Source organism: Poecile atricapillus, chromosome 1 (genome assembly GCF_030490865.1).
Source record: "Poecile atricapillus isolate bPoeAtr1 chromosome 1, bPoeAtr1.hap1, whole genome shotgun sequence".
NCBI classification, from domain to species: Eukaryota; Metazoa; Chordata; class Aves; order Passeriformes; family Paridae; genus Poecile; species Poecile atricapillus.
The window spans coordinates 165,559,172-165,586,888 of record NC_081249.1 but is presented as its reverse complement, the minus strand read 5'-3'; the positions used below and the strand labels follow the sequence as shown (position 1 = coordinate 165,586,888).

Sequence of the window (27,717 nt, the reverse complement as noted above, 5' to 3'; positions counted from 1 at the left end):
AATCACTTACTCCCTTCTACACAACTCTCTTGAGCTCATGTTGAACTTTTGCTCCATTCAGTATGAATTGAATCACCAGTGGTTCCACTCTGGCCTGTTAAACCTCACTTTACCTTTAAAGACTTTCTCAAAAGTGCAGAAAAAATGCATTTAAAGAAGACCAGTGACATAACTAATAACTCCCTCTTTAGTTCAAAGCCTTTTGTCTATTGTGTGTGAATGTCACACACTTAGGAAGCTCTAATCTGAAATTTATCTATGTTTTATTCATAAAAAAGCTGCCTGGAATGTAAGAAGAAATGCATGATTGCACTACCCCAATCAAAACTCGTATCCAAAAACCATCTCAGTTTAAGTCTTCCTTGCCAACACATGTAAAGGTGGCACTGGTGCTGGACAGAGTGCTCAAGGCAGCAGTGGGATCTCTGTCTCTGGCAGTTCCAAAGCAGCACAGGTTTGGCGCTTGGTAATGCGCTTTAGCGGGCACGTGGCAGCGTCGGGGTCACGGCTGCACTCACACAAATACCAGAGGTTTTCCCCGACCTTAATGATTCTAGGATTTGATGATGCTTAGATGGCTTGGGGAGACATTTTTCCTTTTTAGAAGTCGTTTATTAATTTATGTTGTTTTTATTACTATTACTCCTCTTATCATTAATGCACTCATATACACAAGCACATTGCTGACTCTGATCCTGTTAGTTCACCATACAGTAAAAATATTTTTTTTCACTATCTCATGAACAAACAGAAGCCCACCTAATGGGCCTATCTTCAGTGAATTAGTTTGCTTCCATTCCTCACTCCAATCAGTAACTGCTGACTGCAAAAAGCTCCTGTGGGAGCACAGTAACACAGGAAAATATACAGTATCATCTATTCTTCACATAGTATACTTCAATGTTTGCTCAATCACAAACATCTCTTCTACAATGACAGCAACTGAAGCAATGGGATCACTAAGAAATTAGATATAACATGGAAAATCCTTCTTTTTCACTGCATGTGGTATTTATCCATGCCAAGCAATACTTATGTTAAACAGTAATTATGTGACAGACTACATGTCTGTGAGGGCTGACCTAATCTTTGCTATCTAATCTCCAAAGCATTTGGGCAAGAGTCAACCTGCAACGTGCTAAGGGCACCAGCACAAGAGGTTGGTTATACATAGCTCTTTACACTAAAGAATTTCAAAATCATTTTGAATGGTGAATGCTATTGCATACAGTTATTCTAACAATTATAAACACTCTTTCTCTCCCTAAATATTTTTTTACTTTTCATCCAAGAAGCCTCCCCTGCTACAGTCACTAAAACAATTGATTATATATTTATACACCAAGGTGCATCTGGCCTAGCAATTCCCAGCAAGTCATTATTAACTGTTGACTTCAAAACCACTCACAGCGCAGTTCTCACCAGGTCATTCTGACATGTTTCAATCTAAACTTCCCTTTCCTGCTTTCCTTTCACCTCTGGCAAATCAGCACTTCTACCATGGCTGTCTGTGATGACTGGAAAACACTTTCCTAAGATCTGGTTTCAGCCACCCAATCTCCAGCCCAGTTTTACTGTCAGCAAATCCATCCTTCAGACAGTCAAACCAATCCCTTTTCTCCTCTCTCCCCTTTATGTTGTCTTTCTTACAACCCAGTGTTTGGCATTTAAATTATCTTCTTTCCCAGTACTATAAACACCTAGAAAGTAAGCCTTACCTGGCACTGAAAATGGAGTTAGACTGTCCTGTTCGTTTTCCTCCACTTGGTTTCCCACAGGGATGTTTCCATTTTCGATATTCTCCTGTCTCCTGTTCTGAAGTGCTTTGCTTGAGCCATTGGCAGACTGGATTAGCCGCTGACGCTGCAGGGTCAAAACACAAAACTGTCATAGTTCAAAAAGTATTTACTTTGCAAAATCTGAGTTTTGCTCTCTGTCCAGCCCCAGTCACACGAGCCATTGAATTTCTCCTCAAAGCTTTCCTTCCAGTCAACAACAAACATATTGACTGGTAGTGGCCTACCAGTCCTCATCAGGTTTCACAAGGTTAACCATCCACTTCAAAATTACTGGCAGGAATCTTCAAGCCATGACAGAGAATGTTCCAATATCTGTTGTTCCACACCATGTTTTAAACAATGTAGTTATTCTAAAGCACTTTTTACTCAACAGTTCCCACTCAAACCAGCAATAGCACCTTAATCAAATGGTAACACTGAAGATATCTCTGCACAATTAGAGTTGGCTTATGAATGACTCATGATCCAGAAGCTCTCCTTCTCAGATCCAACTCTTCTCCCTCCTTAACTCCATTCATTGAGGTAAATTTGAACTTCAGTTTTTAATTTCAAAAGCAAGACTAATCCCTGCTGCCCTTATCCAAGTACATGAAGCTCGTAATTGGCCCTGCTGACTTGTATAAGAACTGCTGCAGTTCCAACACAATACAGTATCAAGATTGTTGCTTTCCAACACAACAATATCAAGAGATAACTCAAACAGTCCAGGGCAAATTCCCCTCATGAAAATGTTTTGGGCCATTTTTGAGGACTACAGTGAATACTAAAGAATAAGCAAATCTCTGAAGGGATCCTGAAGTGTTAATAATACAAGAGCAGTTTTTAAGCATTTTGGCTGCCTTGTCAATTATCCCTTTTTTTAACCTGACCACTTTTGTAATAATCAAAAACAATTCTTCTGCTATAAATAAAATCTAAATGTGCACATATGCACACACACACACTGAAATAAACATCTTCTGTTAGGGAGATAAGGTAGTCCCTCCTTTTTGACAGTCCTCCCATTAAAACAGGCAGCATCATCAGTTGGGAATCAGTCTTCAAATCTGTTCTCATATACCTGCTTAAGAAAGACAGCTCTAGCCCAACTGCAGGAACATGGAAAAATCTAAATTCCAGGATCACTATGAGCACAGCTCTTTGGTAACCCCTCTGCCTCATGGTCATTCTCTGTTTTCCTAATGAACATACCTCATTAATGATGAGTCGGCTTGCCATCCGCATTCTGGTGCGTGGTCCGAATTTATTCGTAATCATAATCCGCAATCCAGCTTCAGGGAACCGGTATTTGGGAGGACTGGAGCAGATGATCTCATCCACCATCACAACACTGTTTTTGCCATACTGCTGTATCCCCTTCACTAATGATCACAATGGACAGAGTTAGCAGTGTAATTGACCTTACCATGCGTCCCATCATCCAGAGTCAGGTCTCTTCAGGCTCAGTGGGGGAAATATTAATCTGAATTTATGAGTTACTTTCCTTTAATATTTCTGCAGCCTGGTGAATCTCATCAGTTGTGTGCTTTGTTTAGATCACATGCTGGAAAGGGATTTCACTCTACTAAGGTAGCCACCAAGCCACTGTCAGGTTAGTGGGAGCAGTTTTTCCCCAGCTGCTCATGATGTAGTACCAGTTTTCTTTGCTTATGTCCCACTCGAGTTTTGTACCCCTTCTCTAGAAGTGCTTGCATTGCGGCAGTGTAGACAGCACTCCTGAAACCTCTAAAGCTATTCCACTGGATCAAGGTGCTGCACATCCAGAAGGTCCTAATGTTGTGCTCACTCCTTCTGGAAATCTTAACTTTACCTTCACAGAATATTTCCAGTATCTCTCACATGAAAAGATTTGAAATGATGAAAAACAATTGTCAAGAACAAATCTATGCTATAAATAAGCCTTTGTTAATATAAAGGAACCCGTACCAAGTGTAAGATTACAAAGTTAACAAAGTTCTACCATGTTGAGAACACATGTAGAGACGAAATTTTATTTGGAATCAATACAAGTACAGGCAAGGACTTCAGAAGCTCACCAACAAACCAATATTCTCACAAATGCTACAGACTACACATAGCAAGCAGAGCAAGGCTCAGCAGACAGGAGACATACCCATGTGGTGTTAGAAAGCAGGGCAGAAAATACATACATGACTATAATAAATATTAACTGCTACATATAATAATAGATACAGAAAAAAAAATTATTTGCTGCTCATTTTCTGCTTTGCTTAGCTTGGCCTCCCCCTCTCCCTCCCCATTTGCATTGTTACTTACATTAGGAAGAGGAGGAGAATTTAGGAGGTAGAAGTGAAAGATAATTAGTGCATGGTTCCAGTCAGGAAGCAAGGGAAATCTAAGAAAACATTCAACTCAAACAATGGAATTAAAAAGGACCTGTTCTAAACACACAGAAGCCTATATTGTTACTCTTTCGCATTGATACAGTGTTGAAGTATTTTTGTTTTTCAGGAAGACTGGATCCATGCATGCATCCAAGTCACATCGTGCAATAAAGGCTTTGCTGTCTCAAGCATCTTCTAGCATATTTGCAGGTGAAGAAATACATCCTCCATAATGATTCAACAGGAAAAACCAGCAATCCTGTAAATCACCAGTAGACATCTGTAACTTTTACCCTTCAGCATCTGAGTGTCTTGCCCTGTTTCACTAAAATGAGTTCAGTGAGTACACTGGGGTCACCTGAAGTGTCATAAATATAAGATCTCTGGTTTCACAAAGAATGTGCCCTACTCAAAGAAAACACTCTGCACTTTTGCTGGCAGCTTAACACCTCTAGTACAGAATAGAAGTACTAGTAATTTTACATTTGCTAAATGTAAAGGAGCAATTATCCTCCTCCATCCCAACACCTAAACCAAATTAACCTCTCTGAATACTGTGGCTGATGATGCAAATAAGGAGCACGTCCACGCCAGTGACCCTTGGAGTGCAGCAGCTTTTCTGTGAAGTAATGCTCAGCCAGACAGGTTTCCTAGGAATCAGTCCTCACAGAATAGGAGTCAACCACATAGACATAACATTTGCTTCCGTTAAAGTGAAAGAAATGTTTGACAGCAATGCTGGTAAGGCAAAAAGACCAGATATTAACAGTCTCATCAGATTAACAGCTCGCAAGTGAGCTCCTCCAAAGAATTAACCAAAATGCTTCATCTTACAGTGACATGAAGAACGTGGAAGCACTGAAGTTATTCTGAATCTGTTTCTTAGAGCCCTAGGAAGACAGTGAGCAAACACTCAGCTTTGATTAAAGTACCATAATTAAAAACTCAGCGTTGATGTAGAATACCTCATGCTAAATAAACATATAAGTAACTGCAGCTATTCTGAATTACTGCAGCACATTGCTCTTTATTATTTTCATGGTTTTCAATTTGACTCCCTGTGTCTGTAAAAATACGTATCTTACCCCATATAGTATGGACTCCCCCTAAAAGTTGTTTTAAGAAATGTGAAAAGGAGAAAATAATTTTGCACTTTTAATTTGTGATAATTCTTAAAAAAAAAAAAAAAAAAAAATCTGAGAAAAGCTTTTCTTTCCAACAAACTTTCTGCTCATCACCAAAGGCTCATCACCAACAGCCCTGTCAAAATCAACAGAAAGCTTCTGGATGTCTTTAGCTCTGAAACCTGGTCCCTCAGAAATTCACTTTTGTCCAAAATTTCTGGTTTCAGGCAGGGGTCAAACCATGCCACCTGGTGGAAATTTGGGTCAACATAATAAAAGTCAAGGGTAACACAAATTTGTACTTTGAAAATTGGAGTAGTATTCACAAAGTACATCTATTTTGCCTTTACCTGTGTTTGCAGAACTCACCCCTGAAATGAAATTTTTCTTACGGTGAAATCTGTCCTTTTTCTTTCTCAAACTTGAGTGATGAAAAGATTTTATATTGTACCACAGGAAGCCCTTGAAAGTAATGAACCTTACAAGCATGAAAGAGTTTTACAGTGTGTCCTAAACCACTATACACTGTTACACCTTTTACCTGCACCCTGAGTAACACTATCCTTGCTAGAAACAAAGTTCCTCACCCAAAGCAACTGTTCCTTTATGGGAAATAATTGGGCTTTCCTCCTGTGGAAAATCAGATTAAGGTCAAACCCACGCCTTGGTGAAGCCAAGAGAGGTTTTCTGGTGGATCCTAAAAGCTGCTAACCAGTGGTTGAAAGCAAGGCAGAGGCCAGCCCCAGTTCTCTCCTTGCTATTAGCAGTGCTCCTTTCTGAAAGCTGCTGTGGGGAAAATGCAGCCCAGCTTGTGAAGCCAGCATGTGTCAACTAAGAGAGAGCCACTGATGGGTCATGGCATATTTTGAGAGAACAGGAGAGAAGCTAGAGGCAGCCATGTGACAGTTTTCTAGGACAGCATCTTGACACATAAAGCAGTTAGGCTAACACTGCCATCCTCCCCTCCCACTGCTCACTCCAAATCCTTAATTTCTTCTTTCTGTACCTTCTCATCCCTGCCACATTTGCCTACGACAGTACCCACACTCCTGCTCTTTGAGCACTTGCCTCTCCAATGCAGTGTGTATTTGTGTAATGGGTGATGGAGAAGGCAAAGGGCATCTGACTGAAACTGCACTATCAGGGCATCTTTGAGGGGAAAATCAGAAAAGAAATCTGATGTGGACAGTTGCTGGTGGAGCTTCCTTGCTTCTTCTCTCCATGTTCTTCACCAATCATTGAATAATTTCCTTGAAAAGGAAACAGGTGGACAGGCAAGCACTCAGTGCTATTGTCTGTTTACCACAAGGGCTAGAGAGGAGAGCCTGCTGGGAGATGACCTCAGAACCCAAACTCCTAAAAAGTAAAAACCACTAATATCTGTGGTGTTCCATTGGATTACCCTTTTCCCATGTCTCCATTTGAGTTCAGGTGGCATCTGTGAAACCTTGCATGAACACAAATCCACATCGAAGTGACAGAACTCACTATATGAGAGACAATGCTGCCAAAAGTTCATTATAAAATGACAGGTATTTCAAAGTCACCCTCATTTAGTTATGCTACAAGGTCATATGAGCAATAATTTTAAATGAGTATTGTCTAATCACCTTATCTAGGACTAGAGCAGCAGTGTGCTGTCACTGAATAAACCTGTAACTACCTATATCTGCCTTTAAGAAATCCTAGCCTAAACACTAAAAGCAGAAAAGAGTGGGATTCTCTGAGTCTGCTCTAAGTTCCTGTTCGGCATTATTTGTTATTAAACGAGGATCTTTCCAATGCTACCAACATCGCTGATGAGCTCAGCCTCCTAGAATAGGAGATGCTTGGAAAGAACAGAGGAGACCTCACTTGTTAAGAGCAGCCCAAGTGCTCATTAAATCACATGGCTTGTGCTTTGAAAGTGGAGTGATTTGGCTCTACAGAGAAAAGAGAGAATGCGAGAGAAGAGAAATAAGACAAAGATGAAAACTGGCTTAGAAAACAAGCCAAAAATACTCAGGTATTTTTTCTTAATTTCAGTACCAGAAGCTGGATATCATCTTCTTTATTTTATGACAAAGACACAAATAGCAAGGAACCTGCATTTTTTGATATTACATGTGTCTGCTAATGTATACAGACTATTTAGGCATGAGAAAACCAGACTTCTGAGGGTCTGAACTCAACATATAACCCCTCTTGCCCACTGATCTGCCTCGTCCTTTCCTTCAACATCCACATCTCAGCTTCTCATTCCAGATTTCTTAAGTGAAAATTGCCTTCTTGGTAAAAGAAACATATTTCTTTCACAATCTTGTAGCTCATCACTGAACAGGAGATAAAAAGGGAGTAAAATTGCCAATGTGCAAAGCAGCTTGTTTTCAGAATATTAAAAAAAATATATATTTTTTTTAATGTGGAAATCTGACAGCTGAATTATCAAGTTAACCCTGCTTACAATTGAATAGTGACACTGTTTTATCCTCATTAAAGAAATAGAAAGGATATCCTGTGAGCTACTCTTTTTCCACGTCCTGTCTGCTCAGCCTTACCTTTCCATAGTAATGGAATGGATGGGTCATCACAACTAGAGGTGTAACATTTATTACCATCTTCCAGCTCATTGTTGACTGTGTCACCATTTCCAACATTCTTGCTTTTAAGGGTGAAGAAATTTTGCATCCTCACGTTGTACCTGAAAGGGCGAAGGAAAGGTCTAAAAAGGTTGGATTTTTTTGCATTTTCTTGGCAAACTTTTAAGCCATCTGAGAACAACTTATTCAGGCAAGCAGTAAAGCCTAGTTGCATATTCTCTGACAACTAACAGGAAGTGAAGAGAAAGGACTCTCCAACTCAATGGCAAGCTGATGGGAAAGCAAGGACTGCACCTATCTCTCATACATCAAACTGCAAAGAGGCACTAGAGCAGATTTACTGAAGGCAAGATGCCGGAACTGTGGATTTTGGAGCCAGGACATTCACTCTACAGCAGTTTCTTTCCTCCTGCATCAGCTCACAATTCACCTCACTGTTTCTTTCAGTACTGTGTTCCCTGTGGGAGGCTTTTGGGGCATTTCTGGGAATGCTGACCAAACCCCTCTAAAGACAGCATGTATCTATTTTAGCACTAGGGTGGTATCTAAGAGGGCTGGCAATGAACTCTGCTAAGACTTGATGTAGGAGAAAAGGGAGTTCCAACAGGGTGATTTGTGAGGGGAAGGCACCAAGGGATGCAAGTCTAAGCAACTTGCAATAGAAGGGTGGACTCACAGACACTTGCAGTAACAGTCAGACCTCTGACTCTCCTGTCAGAGGCAGTGACACAACAGAAGAAGATGTGAGTAAACAACCTGGTATGAGATAGTCTGAAGATAAATACATGCTTAGCACTCTGTGTAATGTTCCTTGACCTTGTTCTCCAGGGAGTACAAAGTATATGTAAAAGCTGACATGATGTGTGTTTACAGTCCAGGGTACCCTGCAACTTTTCATATGCCTTTGTATAAATGACATTTTTCTCAACTTTTTCTGAAAGCTACTTTACCTCTGTGCACTATGAAAAGGATACATGGAAGTATTTGTTGCTGATTGATCACAAACCTAGAATTAAAGTGGTTAAGCATAGAACCCAGCAGAACTTACACAGAATCATGACTGGCTGTACTACCCTCAGGCAGAAAGGCCAAGGACAAAACAAGACCAAAAGAATGATGGTCAGTCAGCATCCAAAGGACACAGTAAGAAGTACTTACTTCATGATAAGTATGTAGAATGAATACATAATGATGAGTACAAGGCTTTCCCACCTCAAAAAGACAGAAAAAAGTGTTAGAAGACTATTCAAACAGCTGTACTCTTTACAAGTTTTATGTAGGGGTGTGCCTTAAGCATCTGGTACAAGTCACATTTGCGCACACAGGACTCACATCATTAAGAATAGATGGTGTCTCAGCAGAATGAGAGGGGAAGCAGACTCTCAAGTTTCAATAAACATGCAAATAAAACGCAATGCATGTATTTCAGCAGTGTGCCATGCAGACTGAAACCAGAGCTACTCTCTGAGGATTGCAACACCAAGGCCTTTTGTCATTTCACTGCTGAAGCACAGGCAAGGCACTCTGAGAGCACTGTTAGAAGGTGCCTATGATCTACTAGGATTTACATTGGAGTGGCCTTTGGAACACCTGGCATCCCCATAAACATTAACACAGGAGAAGAGGTTTGGTTTCCCTCTCTGCACATGGGAATCTTCAGGCCTTCCACAGAGTCTGTTTCCTGATTATCACATTTTCTTTTAGTTTTCTGTGACCATCACAAAAACTAAGCCCAAACAAAAACCACATTTCCTATGTGTTTAATCCAGCTCATAGTCCCAGTGTGTAGAATGAAAGCAAATTACACTACAGCTGTATTTACTGATGAGCCTCATGGCAAATACAGAACTGCATGGAATTATTTACACAACTTACCATTCTATTTTCTCATCATATATGAACTAGAAGGAAAAAAAGGAAATATAAATTGACCATTTCTCTAATCTATCTCAAAAAACAACCAAATTTCTTCAGCAAGTATCAGCCATATCTAGACAGACCTACTCAAGTTTTGACCCTTTCTAACAAGAATTTTCACTGTATGGATTGTGTCCCTCACAAAACACAAACCTTGTGGACAAGGCCTGTTTCAAGTACTGTTAAGGGAAACGGTGCAAGCATGTGAGAGACAGATACACACTCATGTACCCACATGCTATGCTGTGCAAATGACAGCAAAGTCACTTATTTGAAAAAAAACTTGATTCTTTAGTGCTTCTAACAGCTGGACTAGTTTTAGCAGAACAGGCAGACACTTCTCCTCTTGGATCAAGTGGTTACACACATTTTAATGCACCCTGTGTAACTGCTGTTACTGAATACACAGCTAGTGATCCACTTGTATTGCAAGATACAGACTGAGTGGATTCTTCCCAGCCTTGCCACCAGAAACATTTAATGTGTACATTCAGGAGCTACTACACTGCTGTAGATGAACAAAGTGGTATCTGACATATGCTCTACATGGAAAAGCTTACCCAAATCTGAAATAAAATTACTGTGTAGAAGCAAGAAACAGCCACCTTTCTCTATTTAAAATAAATGTGTAGCTCAAAATTTTTCACCTCCACAACAAGAAGTCTCTTAAGTCTGAGGAAGAGTGCTCTGCATAACAGTATCCTACTGAAGAACTTACAAACCCTAGGTACAAAATGAATGGACACTGATGGACATGGTAGGCACATATTCCATGGGGCTGTATGAAATTTTCATATTTATACAACATTGTGGAGCTCAGCCCTCACTTACAGATGCCACTAGAAACTAGCTAGGAAAATAATCACTTGCCAGCATGTATCAATACGCTAATTTTTTGGTCCTCCAAAAATTCAGGCAATGAAACATAGTAACTGGTAAGGGAACTACTTACAACAATAAGTATGATCACAGATATTGTGTAGTACACAGAATCCCGGAACACAGCCCACTGGGTGAGACAAACCACCTGAAAAATACCATACCTTCAGCTAACAAAAATATGGCATTTCAAAAACAAACAAAAAGGCCCCTATCTTAAAATAACTTAGAATAAGTATTTAATAAAATAAAAATAGGTGTGTGAGCAGAGTAATTATTATTATAATTAGAAACAATTCTGAAACCAAATGGAGTTTTATGCCACCATGAAGAAGTATCAGTCTCAGTTAGACAATGGATCTATAATAAGCATCAGTAATAAAAATCATATAGAAACTTCCGTTATTGAAATACATTTCTTACTAACGATACTTGATTTGGTCATAATTTCAATTGTAAAGTACAATTCATTGTACTGCAGCAAATCAATTTTTCTTCATCCCTTTTATTTTGTGGATATATTTGACTTACTACCTGAAAACATACAATAAACAGTTTAACCATCTATTGAGTAAATGGAGAATCTCATGTTTGAGTCCCAGATTCTTTGACTGTACCAGGAAGGATCAGCAGATGCCACTGATCAGTTGACTGCAAACGCAGTACTGTATGAAGAGGAACCAGTCTCCTCTGTATGCTACATGTTTAGAGTGCTGACACCACAGGTGAACATTTTGGAAACATTCACTATTTGTAAAGTCTTCCCAATCCTTGAGGTTTTTCACAATGCCATTTTTGTCTGTGATTTTGCCTTTTTTCTTGTTTTTTTAATATATGCTCATGGAAACATCTGAATTGTAAGCAATTGGACTATGTAAAGACAAGTATCTTACTAACCTGTCCTGCAAACAGTCCACAGACACCAACAATGCAGAGGATGTTGAAAACTGCTGAACCAACAATGGTCCCAACTCCTACGTCTCCATGAGTGATAAATACACCTGCAGAGGGAGCAAAACATACATAACTACCTCTGCCATTTAATTTCAGGTCACTCAGAACATGTACTACTTGAAAAGTAGAGACTGTTTCAAAGATTAACCAAAACACGTTTCATAATTAAGGGCCCCTCCTCCGTGTGATAATTTGTGCTTTTAGTCTAACTAGCAGCTCCTCAGCAGTGACTTAAAACCTTTACAGATGTACTTTTAGTAAATGATTTCTCAACTTGTTAGTTCAACAGTAAGTTCTCTGGTTCACAGCTTAGTTTTTAGCTGTGCAATAGTCCATTCAAATGAGCATAAAACATCTCCAGTCACACCAGAAGCACAGAATTTAAAGCACAGAAATCCTTCTCCAAGGTGAGCAACCAGATAACTTGATAAAGATACTTGATTGCTAAAGAGAGCCTGAAGGCTTACACTCACTGCTTTTCAAGAAGCTGAATGTGAGGTTATTGTGCATTCCTTTGGGCAGTATTTCCCTAAATTTTGTAAAAATGTCAGTTGGGATAAAGCCTACAAGGGCTTCTCTAAAGATTTATCAAATTTAGGCCATCAAGCTACTAGAAAGCTACAACTTAGTTGTCATTACTGAAATTTGGTTGGACAAATGCCACAGCTGGAGCGCTGCTGCCAAGGGCTGCTGTGGAGGGACAGCTGAGGGCAGAGCAGTGGGGTGGCTGCCTCTGAGGAAAGGCTGAGCAAGCTGTGTTTGTTCAGCCTGGAGAGGAGAAGGCTCTGAGATGATCTTGTTACAGCCTTTCAACACTTAAAGGGATCTTACAGGAAAGAGGAGGACAAACTTTTTAGGGCCCCTAGGACAAGGAGTTATAGTTTTAAACCAAAAGAGGGTAGATTCAGACTAGATAAAAGGACTAAATCTGTTAAAATGAGTGGTGAGACGCTGGCACAAAGATGACCCCACCACTGGGAACATTCAGAGTTAGGTTGGATGGAGCTCTTCGCAACCTGATCCAGTTGGAAATGTCGCTGCTCTAGATGAATTAAATGTCCTTTAGAGATCTCTTCCTCTAGGTGGGGTCTCAGGAGAGCAGGGTATCACCAGAATCACCACCCTCAAGCTGCTGGCCACACTGCTTTTGGTACAGCCCAGGATACAGTCCGTTTTCTGGGCTGCAAGTGCACACTGGCTGCACAGTGACAGATCATGATGAGCTTCTCATCATCCAACGCCCCCAAGTCTTTCTCCTCAGGGCTGCTCTTAATCTATTTCCAAATATACCAAATTACTTCTCAAGGGACTTCAATAAATCTCTTCTTTTGCATCCTGTGTTCAGAATCAGACATTCCTCTCGGTGTTTTGAGAGAAGACTCACAGTTTCATGAGATATTTTGAGTAGTTAATTATACCATGAACCACAGACTACCTGACAGCTGCAATTGCTGATTATTAATTGTCAGAAGAACGGGTTCCTGTGCTTGATCTACTGCTGATTCTTTAACAGCAGATCTCAAAAAAGCTTGTGTGTGGGCTCCATACCTATAACAGATGCAAACAGTTCTGGGGTGGAGCTCCCTGCTGCCATGAATGTGGCTCCAGCAACATCTTCACTCAAATGTAGTTTCTAGAAGAAAACAATCAGTAATTTCAGTACTGCTACTGTAATTACATTGTGGAGTTCTACAGTTATATATGTAAATGAATAGTCAATTGTGGCTTACATGGAGCTGATTAAAGAAAAGTATCTCTGCAGATTTAAAAGGATTGTAAACATCTCAAATTGTTTTCATTAATTTACTTTTGTAACTCTAAACACAGTCATTCAATTCCCCAGCTCTTAAGGCTTCTAAAATTTAAAAATGAAAATCAGTAACAGAAAAATATAACCTTTGTGAATAAATCCTACAAACAGCAGGCTTGATTCTGGCTTCACTTCTCAACTGTGTTAATCAAAAAGTGAGTCCACTGACACAGACAGAATTAGACCACTTAGACACAGGGAGGGCTGTGTATGGTGGAGAGATCTATTTTTATGATGGTGTCTCTTAAGCTCTAATAGGATATAGATAACTTAGAGTTCTCAGACCAGCATGAACACGTGCAGGTCCACAAGTGGGCTGCACCAATTTAGCGGTCTGAAGATCTTTCCCCTGAAATACAAACACAGTTTTATGGAGGCGTTTTTTCCTTTTTGAGAGTCTCTAGGCTCATCTTTAGTACATTATTTTTCTTTCAAGAATAGAAAAGTAAATAGTGACAAAAGGAGAAGTAAAAAAATCCTGTATTTTTCAAGCAGTTTGCCTGACAACATCTTAAGCTGATAACAATGGCATCCTACACATCTTGACAAAACATAAACACAAATATGATCTATTACCATTCATACTGCTGCAGGAGCTCAAACCTAAGTGTGCTGTCTGAACTCTTGGTAGCTGTTTAAATGTTCAGAACATAAGATAAGATGTAAAGGTTTTATCAAGGATCAATAACCAGTAATTGGTACAACCAACTCATGTAACTTAAATGAGTTTCTAAGGTGCATGCTGAATACAGAACATCTGGAAAGCGAAAGAAAAGATCCCATTTGAGTATTTGACTACTACTGATCACCCCCCTTATTGTTCTATTTGTTCTTCTACTGATAAGTGTAAGCTTACAGCTCTGAGTAACACCAACAGGTATTTAGTACATTTAGCACCAGGAAAACGGACTTTTAAACTAGCTACCAAAAAAAAAAACAGGTGTTTTTCAGAAAATGGTCACTCTTGTTTAAAAGGAGATGAGATTTTCATTTTGTCTTTAAAAAGGAGTTAAAATCTACATTTGTATGATGTATTCATTTTGTTTACCAAAATCATATTCAATACAACATTTACATGCCATGTATAAATTCTACTCTGTCACAATCAACTCAATTAGTATCCCAACACATAATTTTGCAAAGTCTTCTCAAAAATTATGTAAAGGCATTATGTTACTTTTTTCTTTTGCATATAAAATATGTATTCTGATTCCATATCCAAGGTACATACTTTTCTCACACATTTTCTCCTTTTTTCACTTTATGCTAGGGCCACATTTACTTCCCTTCTCCTTGCTGACATGGTGGTAGATGTGCAATAAGATTTTTATAGCCACCATATTAATTTTTGTAGCTATGATATCTTTCTACAAGATACACGGAGTACAATAATAAACACAACTCATCCATAACCCATACCTCTCCTATTTACATGCTTCAGGTATTTAAGAGTGGGCTTTACCATATGATCTCATTAAATCTTTGGGTTTTTTTCTGCTTGAGTGTGACCAGAGAAACAAGTGTGCACAGACCACTGGTTCATTTTTTGAGGGAAGGTCAAATCATTTGAAAAGGGTCAAAGCCAAAAAGACAGGAAAGAACTCTGAACAATGATGATACAAAATTTTTGATTCTCTAAATAAATTTCTGAAAGAGTAATAAAGTTTGTTAACATACCTCACAAATTTTCTCTAAGGATGGAACAAAGAAGTCATCACATACTATGGCCAAAGCATAAAACATATAAAGAGCCTGTAAAGAAAATAAATCAGGGAATACTTCAGATTTGTCTGTACATGAAAAGAGGAAAAACGGCAATTTTTTTACCTTTATTCAAACTAGCAGAAATATGTAGCTTCAATTTTTATTCCATTCCAAATAAAAATCTTCCTGTTGATAAAGTTATGACTTAAAACCAGATTTTTGAATGCAAGATCTCATTTAGAACAAGAATGTTTGTCAGACCCTAAAATATGAAAGGTACCACACTTTGACAGGATGCCACAACAGATTTCACATAATGAAAAGTAACAGGTAAAGCTACAAAGTTAGGTAGGCATCTTCTATATTTTTAACTAATTATCAGACCAATTAATTAAATAGAAAGTAAAAGCGGACCCTGGCCATGGATCACTGAACCAAAACACTTAGGAATGATCCTGGTTCCCTGCATTCATGTGATTCTCCCACTGCCTTAGGCAGCTTTTTGTGCTGTGCCCAGGCAGTGGACTTAATCCTGCTGTTGTCCATCAAACACAACTCCATTATACTTTACTTTCTCTGAGCTGGGAATCAAAAACTGGAGCCTGCAGGCCTCACTTGCTTTGTTTTTAATACAATAGGAAATAAAACTCCACATGATATTTTCTATATTTCTTCAGGGCTGGTTTGGGGTTTTTTTAAATTATAATTGCATCTGTTACACAGAGGCACAAAAGAAGAGACTCAGGAAACTTCCACATCATGCTTGATGTCATCAACTAAGGAATCCCAAACTCTGTCTATAAAACATGAAATATACGTCATGTGATCCATTCTGCCAGGATTTTATTTCCAAGAGGGTGAATGAATAGATGCTGCAAATTCAGACTTGCATAATTTTCCTAAATCATGGAGCCATAGAATCACTTAGGTTGGAAAAGACCCTTAAGATCATCAAGTTAAGTGTTAATCCAACAATACCAAGTCCACAACTATACCATGTCCCCAAGGTGTGACCTTTTAAGAAATTGTACTCATATGGATGCATTAGAAATACTCAAAGTATTAAAAACTTGATATATACAGAACTGTACTTAGTAAGGTCACTATGATGATTAATCTTATTAAAAAATAAAAATTGAGTAAAAGGAAAACAAAAATGAAACACAGTAGAGAAAAACTTACAGCAATGATATGAAGCAGAATTCCTCCTTGCTGACGTTCTTTATTTGTAAATATATCTTCAGGAAACTCATTAATGGCTGAAAGAAAAACATACATTTAAAAAAAAAAAATGTACAGCATGTAGAAATGGAAGAATGAAAAATAAGGAAGCATCTGTAGAAACATATGACCAAACATAAGTGCCTCTTCTGATGTATTACATTACAGCTTGCCACTTCAGAATTTCTTTAGTGCTCTGTAGTTTTGACACACTGTATAATCACAGTTGACACTCTTACAGGAACACAGTACAGGATAATTCACAAACTATCGGTCAAGATGCAGCAACCAGCAATGCTTTAATCTATTTTATGTGTTTTATAAACATTTTAAGATGCCAACAGAAACCTATATGCATGTAACAGCCAAATAGGTTCCTTGTAGTAATACACTGCTAAATATAATAATATAGGAATATCTAGTATAATAAAATATGAAGTATCATTCCCCTTCCATGAGAGTGGAATACTCTTCTGGAATAATACTGAAAAACCATCAGCTTTAAGAACTTCTTGTCAGTTACATTAGCTGACAAAAGCAAAATTTTTCCAGAGCAGGTATTCCCTACCACATTAAATATTGTATAGTAAAAAATCAGTAAGCACAGAAGGCATGTGTTTGTTAATAAATTCTGCCTATTAAAAACTAATATTATCTGAAGTGATTAGTAACTAGAAAAGCATTAATGAAATTTCTCCTGTCAGAGAAAAGACCCAGATCTACAGCTGCTGGCATCTTACACAATATGGTTGTTCTTACATCACTGGTTAAAATGCCATGCCCACATGGATGTATTCAGGATACACATACTCCTTTTCTCATTGCAAGCCCCATTTTTCCCTCTGTCTCATCCATTCAAGATGTGGCTGTGAGAATACACATAGGACAGCAAAGAACAGAGCCTTGGCCCGAGTCTCCAGCAATGATAACAGGACCCTGCACACGAGGCAGATCTTTTCACGTAATTGGATGCAAAGGGGTGCAGCTCCCATCACAGGTGCTTGTGCCAGAAGTGCCATCCCCTTACTGCCACCATATGGCACAAGGAATCTATCCCTGTCCCCTAACCTGGCAAACTGGATGTGTTAACTGGGAAGCTACCTGGTACTCTCATTCAGATGTCTGTATAATATTCACAGTACAATGTTAAAAATGGTTAATTTAGTAGAAACTGAAGTTTTAAGAAGTATGAATAAAAATCACCATTTTGCTAATCTTTCTAAGGGGATTTTACTTATCTGAAGTTATTACCAAGTAGGAAATCAGAAGTCCTGAGGACATCAAAGGTAAGAGCCAGAAAATAAAAACAAGTGTAGGCATGTAGTCACAAAACAAAAGTAAAGCAGCTTCACTACCCACTGTCCTGCTTCACCAACAGTGATAACAGTGTTTTCTGGTGATAAAAGCATTAGTAATAAATAACTACTTGTAATAAATACCTGCTTGTCTCACAGAGATAGTATTACATGAATTAACACAAAGACAGCTTTTCTCAAAGATAATGCTGGTCTCCACAAAGAACTCATAGGGTGCAGTTTTTCTCACAATGAGACAATTCAAAATCTTCTTTAAAAGTCAGGGAAATTAAACAAAACTCTGGAGCTTGGTAGGCAAGATTTATTCCTTAATGAAACAGCCACCTATCAGTGAGTTCCAAAGTACAGTATGCAGTTTTACTGTATAAACATTTGCTGCCTTTATGGCTTTATTATCCAAATAATCATAAGCTTGGTCTAATGATCATCTACAAATTCTGTATACCTTATCTACATGCTCTGTTCTTTATTTACTAGCTGTATCGTGCCTTTATTTTTCTTACCTACTACTGTGATAATCTGGTTACTCAGGAAAAAGCTGGATTCCCCTGGGTCCTATTTTAGGTCTGGGAATTCAACAACACTTAACTGAAGGGGGCAGTGGCATTCCCTCATCTGTATAAGCTGACGGAGGGAATATGACATTATCAGAGTTTGGGAGAGCAGTCTGCCCTCGTGGTACAATCTGATGTGTGTGCACAGCAAGGCACTGCTCTGCTTCACACAGAGATATTTTCTCATGTATGGGAGATGCAGTTATCTGGCTGCCTGAGTGGGAGCTAAATCTCCTTGGTTTCTACCGAGAAGAGACAGAACAGATGGGAGAAGGAGATGAAATGAAGAGCAGTACATCTAATGGGGCTAACCTTTGCCAAAAAAAGGGAGGGGAACATACACCCATCATCTTAAAACCAGATAGAAATACAGAAATATTTATCCTGCTGGTACTGTTGCAAATTCATGGGTCCTGCAGCTCATCTTGTCCAGCACAGACCTCAGGAGGAAGGGAGGGCACCAGGAAAGCCAAGTCCATATTGAAATTGCCATCATTCTGTAGCTCGTTCCCTCTCTCCAATCACAAAATGAGTGGGGAAACAAAAGCACCTTATCCAGTTACGACTTAGAGGGGACACCACCACCTTTTTCTCTGAGTCATGGACATAAAAAAAATCCTTGATTATGGCATGACAGAAAGGATGATTCACCTTTGATAAAAAGCTCTGGCTGAGCCATCTGTGGCTAAAGAGCTATACAAGGCGTGCAAAGAGCATGCCTCAGAAGAGAATACAAGAGCAGCTGCACAGCATAAGCTGCCTGCATGGCTCTGGAGCAAAGAGCTGGCACGAAGCAGCTGGGGCAACCCCGGCATGCTGGTGACACCTGCCCTGACGTAGGCTGATAGCGGATTAATGCTGGGTACCGTGAGAGCATTGTTCCCACATGCCCTACCCATACTCTGACGGGCAGGCTGCCAATGAAGTTAAGTTTCACAATCCCCTTAGCCTGACAACCATTTCAACAACCACGTGGATCTGTGGTTTTATAACCTGCCTTGACACGTGATTTCTTCACCTTATTAGCAGTTGATTTACTCACAACAAACATGCCAAGTCTTAACACCTGCTAAGTGTTCAAGCCCGCTACAACTAACATTTTTTCTCACAGGGAAAATGGATCTGGAGATTTTTGAAGGCTGTGTGCAATCAGCTCTACCTGTGCAGGAAGGGGGCTAGGCGCATGGTGTACACAAAAGCTCACTGCCCCTTTTAATGCCTACATCTTGCTCCCCTGTCCCTTCCGAACCTATTACAGCTACAGATTGCAATGCCTACCCCTCCACCCTGGCACTCAGGGACTGCTGATCATCAGACTCACCCAGAACAGATGTGTAAGGGGATGAAGGATGGCCAGAAGACAGAATGACATACTTCCTCTTTTACCCCTTCAATAATCATACCCACAAGCCAGCCTGAATATTTAAAGTTTGTGGAATTTTTATAAGCACTGCAAACAGCTTTAGGCACCTCTGCGTTTAAGTGTATTTCTACTTGTGTGCAATTCCTTTCTCACATTCCAGATCCTCATCTTCCCCAGGCTTGATGTTGTGTTCATACACATGTAGTTATGCCTCAGTGACAGTGAACAAACTCATCACTGTGTGCAGAAATGAGCTTCTTTGTACCTGTCAAGCAAATGTATGCATCATTACCTGGTGTCAGCAGCAAAATGTCAACAGTTTGTGTAACAGGAGCTGAACTTCCAACAGACTTCAGGGTACTGCAAATTGTGCTAATTTATAGTTCTGTACTGATCTGCTGCAAGATTTGATTGAAAGCCAGAAAACCATCACTCCTTCCAACAACATCTCCCTGAATACAAGAGTCCTGTATCAGCTGAGTTGCAATGAATAGGATAAGTAAGTCCTCGAACTACTCTTGCTTTTAAAGCATTTGTGACTTTAGCCCATACTGCTCTTCAAAATCAGTGCACTGGGAAGATTTTTACAGAAAGATGGTTAGCAACTTTGAAAGCATCCTCCCATATTCTCTTTACCATGAATGTCAAAAGGGTCAGTCGCCTGTCATGTTTCACCTCATACTTCAGGTGCTGAAGTGGTCCAGTCTCAGAAGGACAGTGGTGATCTCATGCAGGCACTCTCAGGGAATGACATAATACACACAGCTGATCCTCTTGCACAACCTGTGCACTTTAAATATTGTGATGGTAATTGTGTGCTTGAAAAAAGAATAGCTTTTGCTCATAGGAAAGTATTGACTTCAGTTATGCAATGCAGTAATAATACCAGAAACAAAGTCAAGCCCCAAGATCTTACCATCACAGTGAAACTAGCTAACTCAAATACAAAATGTCATATGAAAGCCCTCCTTTTTAATAATGCTTCCTAAATTAGGTGTAATGGATTTGAATAGTCAACAGAAAAATCATAAATGTGCCATAGTATTTTAAAGATATTGTTTTTTCACAAGCTAACAGACCCTTAACTCTAAATTGTCAATGAAGAAAAAACAGTACACTCAGCAAGCAAATTTAAACATGAAAGCTGGTAACATATAAATCTTAAAAGGACCAAAGAAGAAATGAAGAACAGTTCTCTGACCATGTAGGATGCCCTCTGTAAAAAGTAGGAATTATCAAGCTTTAAGCTCCCATTCCAATTAGGCAGCTGTTTCCAGTTTTCTGTAGCAGGATGACTTGTGGATTTTCCCTCATGCTCAGTTCAGCTTCTGCTGGATACTAACCTAGGCAGCAGTCTAACAGCAAATCAGGAATGGGTTATTCAAAGAAACACATGTTTATTTGAAAAATTCTGCAAGGACGCTTCTGTAGGGACAACTCTTTAGTAAACTTGTCTCATGGATTATACTATCTGAGCAACAAAAAGGCAACAATAACAATAATCCAAACGGAGAGCAATGGAATTATTTGAAACACCACACAACTACTTCAAGAGGCATTTGTGCATCCATGTAAAACTGTGTGATGCCAAAGAGCAAACTTTCTATTTGCAGACAAAATACCATCTGGCAGGAGGCACACTAAGCATCCTCCTCCATACCCCTCACCTCAAAAACAGTAGAATTAGGAGCAAATTTTATCTCTCTGGTATATTAATTCAATTTGCATTGCACAACCAAAAGAGGATTCCCAACTGCGTCACATGTGCAATGGAAAAGTGGCAGCTTATGAAGCAAATAACAAACTCAACTCTAAATCATTAAATCCATTTCACATATGACTGTAAAGAGTGGCATTATTTATGAAATAGCTTGAAAATTCTCTTTCCATCGTTATGAAAATATCTATACAAAACTGGATTAGCTACAAGAAAAAGTAGAATTAAGAACTTATTAAATCCTAGACTTAAACATTGAGTTTCTTTTCTCTTTTATAAAAAAAGTATTTTCACTCTTTTAAGTCAACGTCAAACAATGAAAAAATACATTAAGAATTATCTATCAAACAAAAATTCAAAAGGCATGATGAAATCCCAGTTCCTGATCTAAGGACTTGGTGATAACACAAGAATACACAGGTACTGCAACACGAGGATGCATCTTCAAACCAGAGAGCAGCATTTCATGTAGTAACCTTTGTGTTAATGGTTTTAATGTCCTCAAAATAACTCTAAAATGTTCACAAAGTTTGGAATCATGTTTTGTTTGTTTTTTTCTCCCTGGCCTCCAGACCATTCACACAATTTCTGAACCCTTCTAGCATCTTCTCTTATTAGGACACTGGTTTTCCACAAAGCCTGTGTGTAGTCTTCAAAACGCCTCCTAGGGACACCAATCCTTTTATTCTACACATCAGATTCCTAAACCAGGGTACTAAAATAATTTTCACCTTCTCCCCTTTTTTACTTACTGACTCATACTGCCTCAGCTCTGTTTACACTACTATGAGCCAAGGCTGACAAAGCAGTTCAAACACTGCTAGGGTCCAGCCCTGGTGCAGCTTTTCCAGATATGACATGTCATTTCCAGGCTCTGGTGGAATAATTCTGGTTCTCAGGACTGAATAAACACAGTGGAATAATGTGAACTGTTTAAATTGTACCACCTCGTGACTGTTTTATGAATTAACTACAGACATCAGTTACCAGCAAATAATTGCGTCTTCTACATGGAATTTGCCTCTAGTTTCCCATTCTGAGCTTCATACATTTGACATTTTCTATCCACCTTTCTCTAATTTTTTGCTTCCTTAAAGTCTGTAGTTTCTATGATCTACAGCATCTTGTTTCAGTTGAAGGAGAGAGCTCTCTGGCTGTGCTGGGTTTTGGACTCAGTTTGACTGTGTCCTTTTTAAATACAGATAAAAAGTGTTGTCCCTGGCAAGATCACTGCCTTTTGGGAAAAGGATAATGACTGGATTAACAACCAGTACTGTGACTCACATAAAAAGGACAGTTATTAAAATTTCAGGCAACTTTTCATCCCTACAGAAAAGAATCATTTCTTAGCTTTTTCACAGGCAAGCCTTCCAGCTGCAAACAAGCTGGAGAATCAAATATCACACTATGAGCTTTTGGTACCCTCAGCTCAAGCTCAGTGAGGTCCTGTTTTGATTTTTTTTGGTTTTTTTACTCCCACTCAGACTGAAAAATCTCTTCCAATTCTAAAGGATGGAAATTATTTATGCTAATTTTTCCATCTAATCACTTATAAACTCTGTTTATTCACCTCACAATAACACCAAGAACAGGCTGCTTTGTCTGACATGTCAATAGCATCTTCAAGGCGATTTCACTGCAGGCCTATTCATAAACAGTATTGCCAGGGGAAAAATGACAATCTGATTTCTGTAACAATGGGCTTTGAAATCAACCAGATAAGTTGTAGCACTTCACTAAAAAGATTAGGAAAAGTGTAACATAATTTTAAGACACTGTGGACTAGTGACCTCCTTTGAGATGACCCACCCTATTTGGCACAAAAGGACACTTAAAAGTGCACTTATTGGGCATTAACTCCCCAGGTTTTTTACTGAGTATGCACTGGAGCTGCTGTATTATGCCTAATGAATAGCTTGACAATCTGAGCAGATCACTATCTCCTTCTTGGTTCCCAAAATTACTCTGCAGACAGTCTCCAAGGAAAAACCACCACAGAAGCTGCCCTTGGCAGATTTTTCCCCACTATAGAATTTCATAGCAGGAAGAAAATCTTCCTTGTGCTGCTTGAATATGCAAGCAAGAAGGATCAGTTAAGTGAATTTGGTCCAAGGTAGAAATCTTGTTCTGAACATCTGAAGACCTTATTTGGCACAGGGGTGAATTATTAGTCCATTCCAACATTATTCCATTGATGCCACGTGAACAATGGAATCAAAACTGCCCTTCAGAAAGTAAAAGCTGGCTACCATGGCACAGCTAGTAAGAAAGACAATTACATTTAAGAACAGATATAAATGAAGTGACTGGAAAAAATGTCTTTCCTTATAAAATATCACTGATCCTGCTTCATGAACATTTCTGCTTGTGAAACAACCACAAAAGTACTTTTATGTACAACCAAGTTCCTTCTCCCCACCCTCCTTCAGAATTCACCCAATTCAATAAAATTGGGTAATTACTACCTCCTTACATATGTTGGAGACAAACCTCAAATAACACAGAATATGAGGCTATTACCTGCCTCAGTAGAAGTGACAACCACATTCAAATGGCAAAATGACTGGCAAAACTGACTTGATCCAAGCCAGACCACAGATGAAGTCTGAATTGCTGGTAGCCAGAAAAGCTACCAGGTTACTTGAAAACTGAACAGGTCACATGTAGAAAACACTGAGAAGAAAGAATTAACCAACCACAAGAGCTGCCACAGCAGTTACTACTCAGAACAGAAGTGCACTTTAAATAAAACTATGCCATTGTGCCTTCAGTACAGTTAATGCATAATAATAAGCTTTTGAATCCCTTCTACTTCAGTAAAAGCTTCAGCATGGCTCATTTAAAAGCAGCTGTATTGGCACACACCATTCTTTCCCCCCAAATGCATTGAAAAGGAAATAAAATTTAATACTTAAAATATACCCCATCTAAGCAGGGACTTTAACCATCTAGGAAAATTGTGGTATTCTTCAAGTTGAAATAGCACAAAAACTTTACATGGCTAAGATTCTACCAGGCTAAGATTAAGTTACACAAATTGCTTTTCTAGAATCAAATGGGTATGAGATAGCAGAGCAACAGCAGACTTTAAGTCAGGCTTACTAAGGCATGGGTATTGCTTAAACTTTTCTTACTTAGAAGCTTCTCTTTCTAGATATAGAAGGAAAATTATGGACAGCAGCTGTAGAAAGATCTACTCAAACATTTATTCCACCCCTGCCAATTTAGGTTTGTTTCTAAAAGTGAGTTTTCCTGTACATTGTCCAAAAATCTCCCTTAACCAAGAGGGAACAGGTAAAATTCAAAGGTGCTGTAATAAGACAAAGGCCTTAAGGCCTCTTTGGTGACCTTACTGGGGCCAGAATATCCAAAAGAGTTCAGTACAAGCAAGCCAACGCTTTCATGGAACTCCGACACCCTACCCAGCCCTTAAAAATATCAGGCTCTTGATGCCACAAGCTGTGATCTGCTGGTTAATCCTCCAAATTTTGCTTTAATCTTGGAAGGAAGTTGAATTTTGAGAAGTTATTTCAAGCTGCAACACCTGAGCTCTAAAAAAAACCCTTTTAACAGTGTTAGAGACCTCTGGATGAAGTCAGGCTTTGAAGTCAAGCATTCAGTGTAATTTTTGGTTCCTTGTACCCCTTAGCGCTTTGAAAGACTCGTTTTCATACGGAAATCAGAAGCACAACAGTTTTTCCATGTGAGCCACACTTATGTGGTATAGCCAAGTCTCATTACTTTGTAAAATACAATTTGGTTTTTTACTTTTTCTGAAACCACAGTCCTGAAAACCATGCAATTATTTAAGAACATCAGCTTTCACTTAAAAAAATCTGCTTCTAGCCTTTGTGTTTGTTGAAGAGGGCACAAGCCCAAAAACCTGAAATATTTACAAAACCCAGAAGACAAACAAAAAAAGAGACAGCAGACTTGTTTATCTTTTAAACAAACATCACAACTTTGTGGGGCCAGGTTTACACGTCTTGAGCATACTGGATTACTAGCATCACTTCTCAGTTCATATGCTTTAGCTCAAAGTCACAAATACATGAATGTTCCAGCATGTAGTTTCTGCTCAGTAATAAAAAAATTACATCAACATGTTTTTTATGCCACAGACGAACAATCTACTTCACCTTTTCCACATAAGTAATCCCAGCCAAGGCAACTAAGATTCAGCCCTCCAGCTCCTATGTCATGATTTGTTTGCTGCATAAATAATTTTTCAAATGGCAGATTTGCACAGTCCCCACACAATGCTCCCTTGGAGCATTTTCTCATCAGTCTAGAAACTCAGTAAGAAGCTGTGAACAGTACTGCAGTACTTCAAGAACAATCTCTTTTAAGTTCTAGCCTCTACTATGTACTTCAATATCCTCACATTTGATATGAAATCTAGTAAGTAAAAACCAGCTTCCTATAACATCTGGCGACTTTCACATACTAGTAGCCTATTAAGCAACATCGGAGATTTGGGGGAGAGGAAGTGATTTATCTCCTAAATGCATAGTAATTATTCCAGAATAAAAGTGATCTTGATGTACAATAGAGGCAAACAGCAGGAGAGTCCACTGCTGGAAAGCAGTAAGATAAACATGACAATAATTTCACAATCTGAAATTACAGTCTTCCTCATGCTGTCTTCAATTATACTCAGTGCTATTCCATGGCTATTTAGTATCTGTAAATAAGTGTTGCAATGAAGCTCATACCAATTCACAGAAAGAAGGAGAGACAACTCAACTTAGAGGAATGCTACACAAAGCAGAAAGCCAAAAGCCACTGAAGTGAAATGAGCAAAAGGAAGGAAATAGGGGGGAAAAAAGGGACATCAATTTAGTAATGTCACAGTCCAATCATGAAAGATCTGTACAGGGTTTTTTTTAGACCTTAGAAGTTAAGCATGGAAGAAAGTACAGTTCAACACAACACGTCTCTCTTTAATCCAGCCAGCTCAGATACCATTAAAAGGGGAACTACTGTCACACGAGTGCAGCTCATATGGCACAAGCCCAGCTGGAAGCCTGGATATATAGGTCATAGCTGGAGCTCCTGCTTCACTGCTGCTGGTACTACAAATAGCTCACTTGAACTTAGGTATTTCTCCATTTCTGTAAAAATTCTCAAGCTGCAAGTCTCAAGTGCTGCTTTGTAAAACCAGGCATCCCACTGTCACTATCCTGCGTGCATGTGTCGCGTGCATGCACTTCTCATGCCAAAGTAGCCGTCAATAGCGCAAACAATTTAAAGAGTGATAGCAGATTTTAATTTCTTTTCAAACGTGACTGCCTGACAAGCAAATTGATGAGTTCTCTCCAGTTTATTCTGCTCCAGTTTACTACTCAGTCTACAGACAGACTATGAGGCACAATTCTGCAGAAAATCCCAAACCAACACATCAAAAGTATATTTGTACCTGATGGACGCTCGCAAAAACCTTAGCAGGCAGCTATATTGTCCAGCCTTGAAAAGCAAGAAAGGTACATTTACCTGGACCATCAGAAAGGCACCATGGGAAACAATCACTGTCTATAAATCTCACTGAGGTAACTACAAAATTAAAGACAGGGAATTTCTTAAGAAACCTCACAGCAAGATGGTGCCCACAAAATACATGTTGAAATTGCTCATTCAAAGGATGTTTTTGAGTCTGGTCTAGATGAGACAAGACTCCTGCGTTACCCACATCACACTCTGCAGTGCCATTCAAAGCACCTAAACATGCAGCTGCAAAACACACAGACTGCTTTTACTCCTGCCCATGTAGGAACAACACTGCACAACTCTTCTGTCTTAAAGTAAGTTTGTATCATCTTCATCTCATTATATCACCTGGTTCAGAAACTGGTTTTTCTCTCTTAGTACTAGTTTAGATAAATTGAAGAGGAAACCCCACCTTCCTAACATATATTAGAAATACACAGAGCTGTTCATATTCTGTCTATATATATATCTATTTAGATTTTCCTCAAACACCTCAAAGCTAGGTGAAAAAAACCCAACATGCACAAATTAGGTGGTTTCTTGTGTAACTGCTGTGTACCAGAAAACAAAGATAAGTCATAAAAAAAAAATTGACAGAATATGGCTGCAGAAGCATAAGGTGGCTGAAAGAGTGGTCAGAAAACGAAGAAATGTGGGCTAGGACAGTGAGTACTTCAAGACAGCAGAGCCTCACCACAAACTTCATCTGCTTTCACCTGAAGTAAGGCAAGCAGAGCTTTAAACTGCTGATCTGATCAATTATAGCTTATCTGCCCAGAGAGCCGGACCTAACATTTCAAAACTTCTTTGCCCATTCTCTGCCCATTTTGGATTACTAAATCTATTAACTTAATAGTGTCATTGTATCTCCTTTCAACAGCCTGGCACAACGTAGCTGATGAAGACAGCAAGATGACTGACCTGGTTGTGTATTTCAATTCACCCGGA

At 39.1% G+C, this 27,717-nt stretch overlaps 1 protein-coding gene across 1 annotated transcript in view; it reads right to left on the bottom strand.

Annotated features, from left to right (window-relative positions):
- The window catches only part of LOC131585866 (ras and Rab interactor 3-like), a 156,518-nt gene that overhangs the window by 88,742 nt on the left and 40,059 nt on the right, over positions 1 to 27,717 (bottom strand). Inside the window, exons 3-12 of the mRNA XM_058852518.1 lie at positions 16,294 to 16,370; positions 15,085 to 15,159; positions 13,146 to 13,230; positions 11,541 to 11,644; positions 10,717 to 10,791; positions 9,723 to 9,748; positions 9,006 to 9,059; positions 7,806 to 7,948; positions 2,991 to 3,160; positions 1,719 to 1,863 (exon numbers count right to left, since the gene is read on the bottom strand). Of these exons, the coding sequence (XP_058708501.1) occupies positions 1,719 to 1,863; positions 2,991 to 3,160; positions 7,806 to 7,948; positions 9,006 to 9,059; positions 9,723 to 9,748; positions 10,717 to 10,791; positions 11,541 to 11,644; positions 13,146 to 13,230; positions 15,085 to 15,159; positions 16,294 to 16,370 (954 nt within the window). The remainder of the gene's footprint in view (positions 1 to 1,718; positions 1,864 to 2,990; positions 3,161 to 7,805; positions 7,949 to 9,005; positions 9,060 to 9,722; positions 9,749 to 10,716; positions 10,792 to 11,540; positions 11,645 to 13,145; positions 13,231 to 15,084; positions 15,160 to 16,293; positions 16,371 to 27,717) is intronic.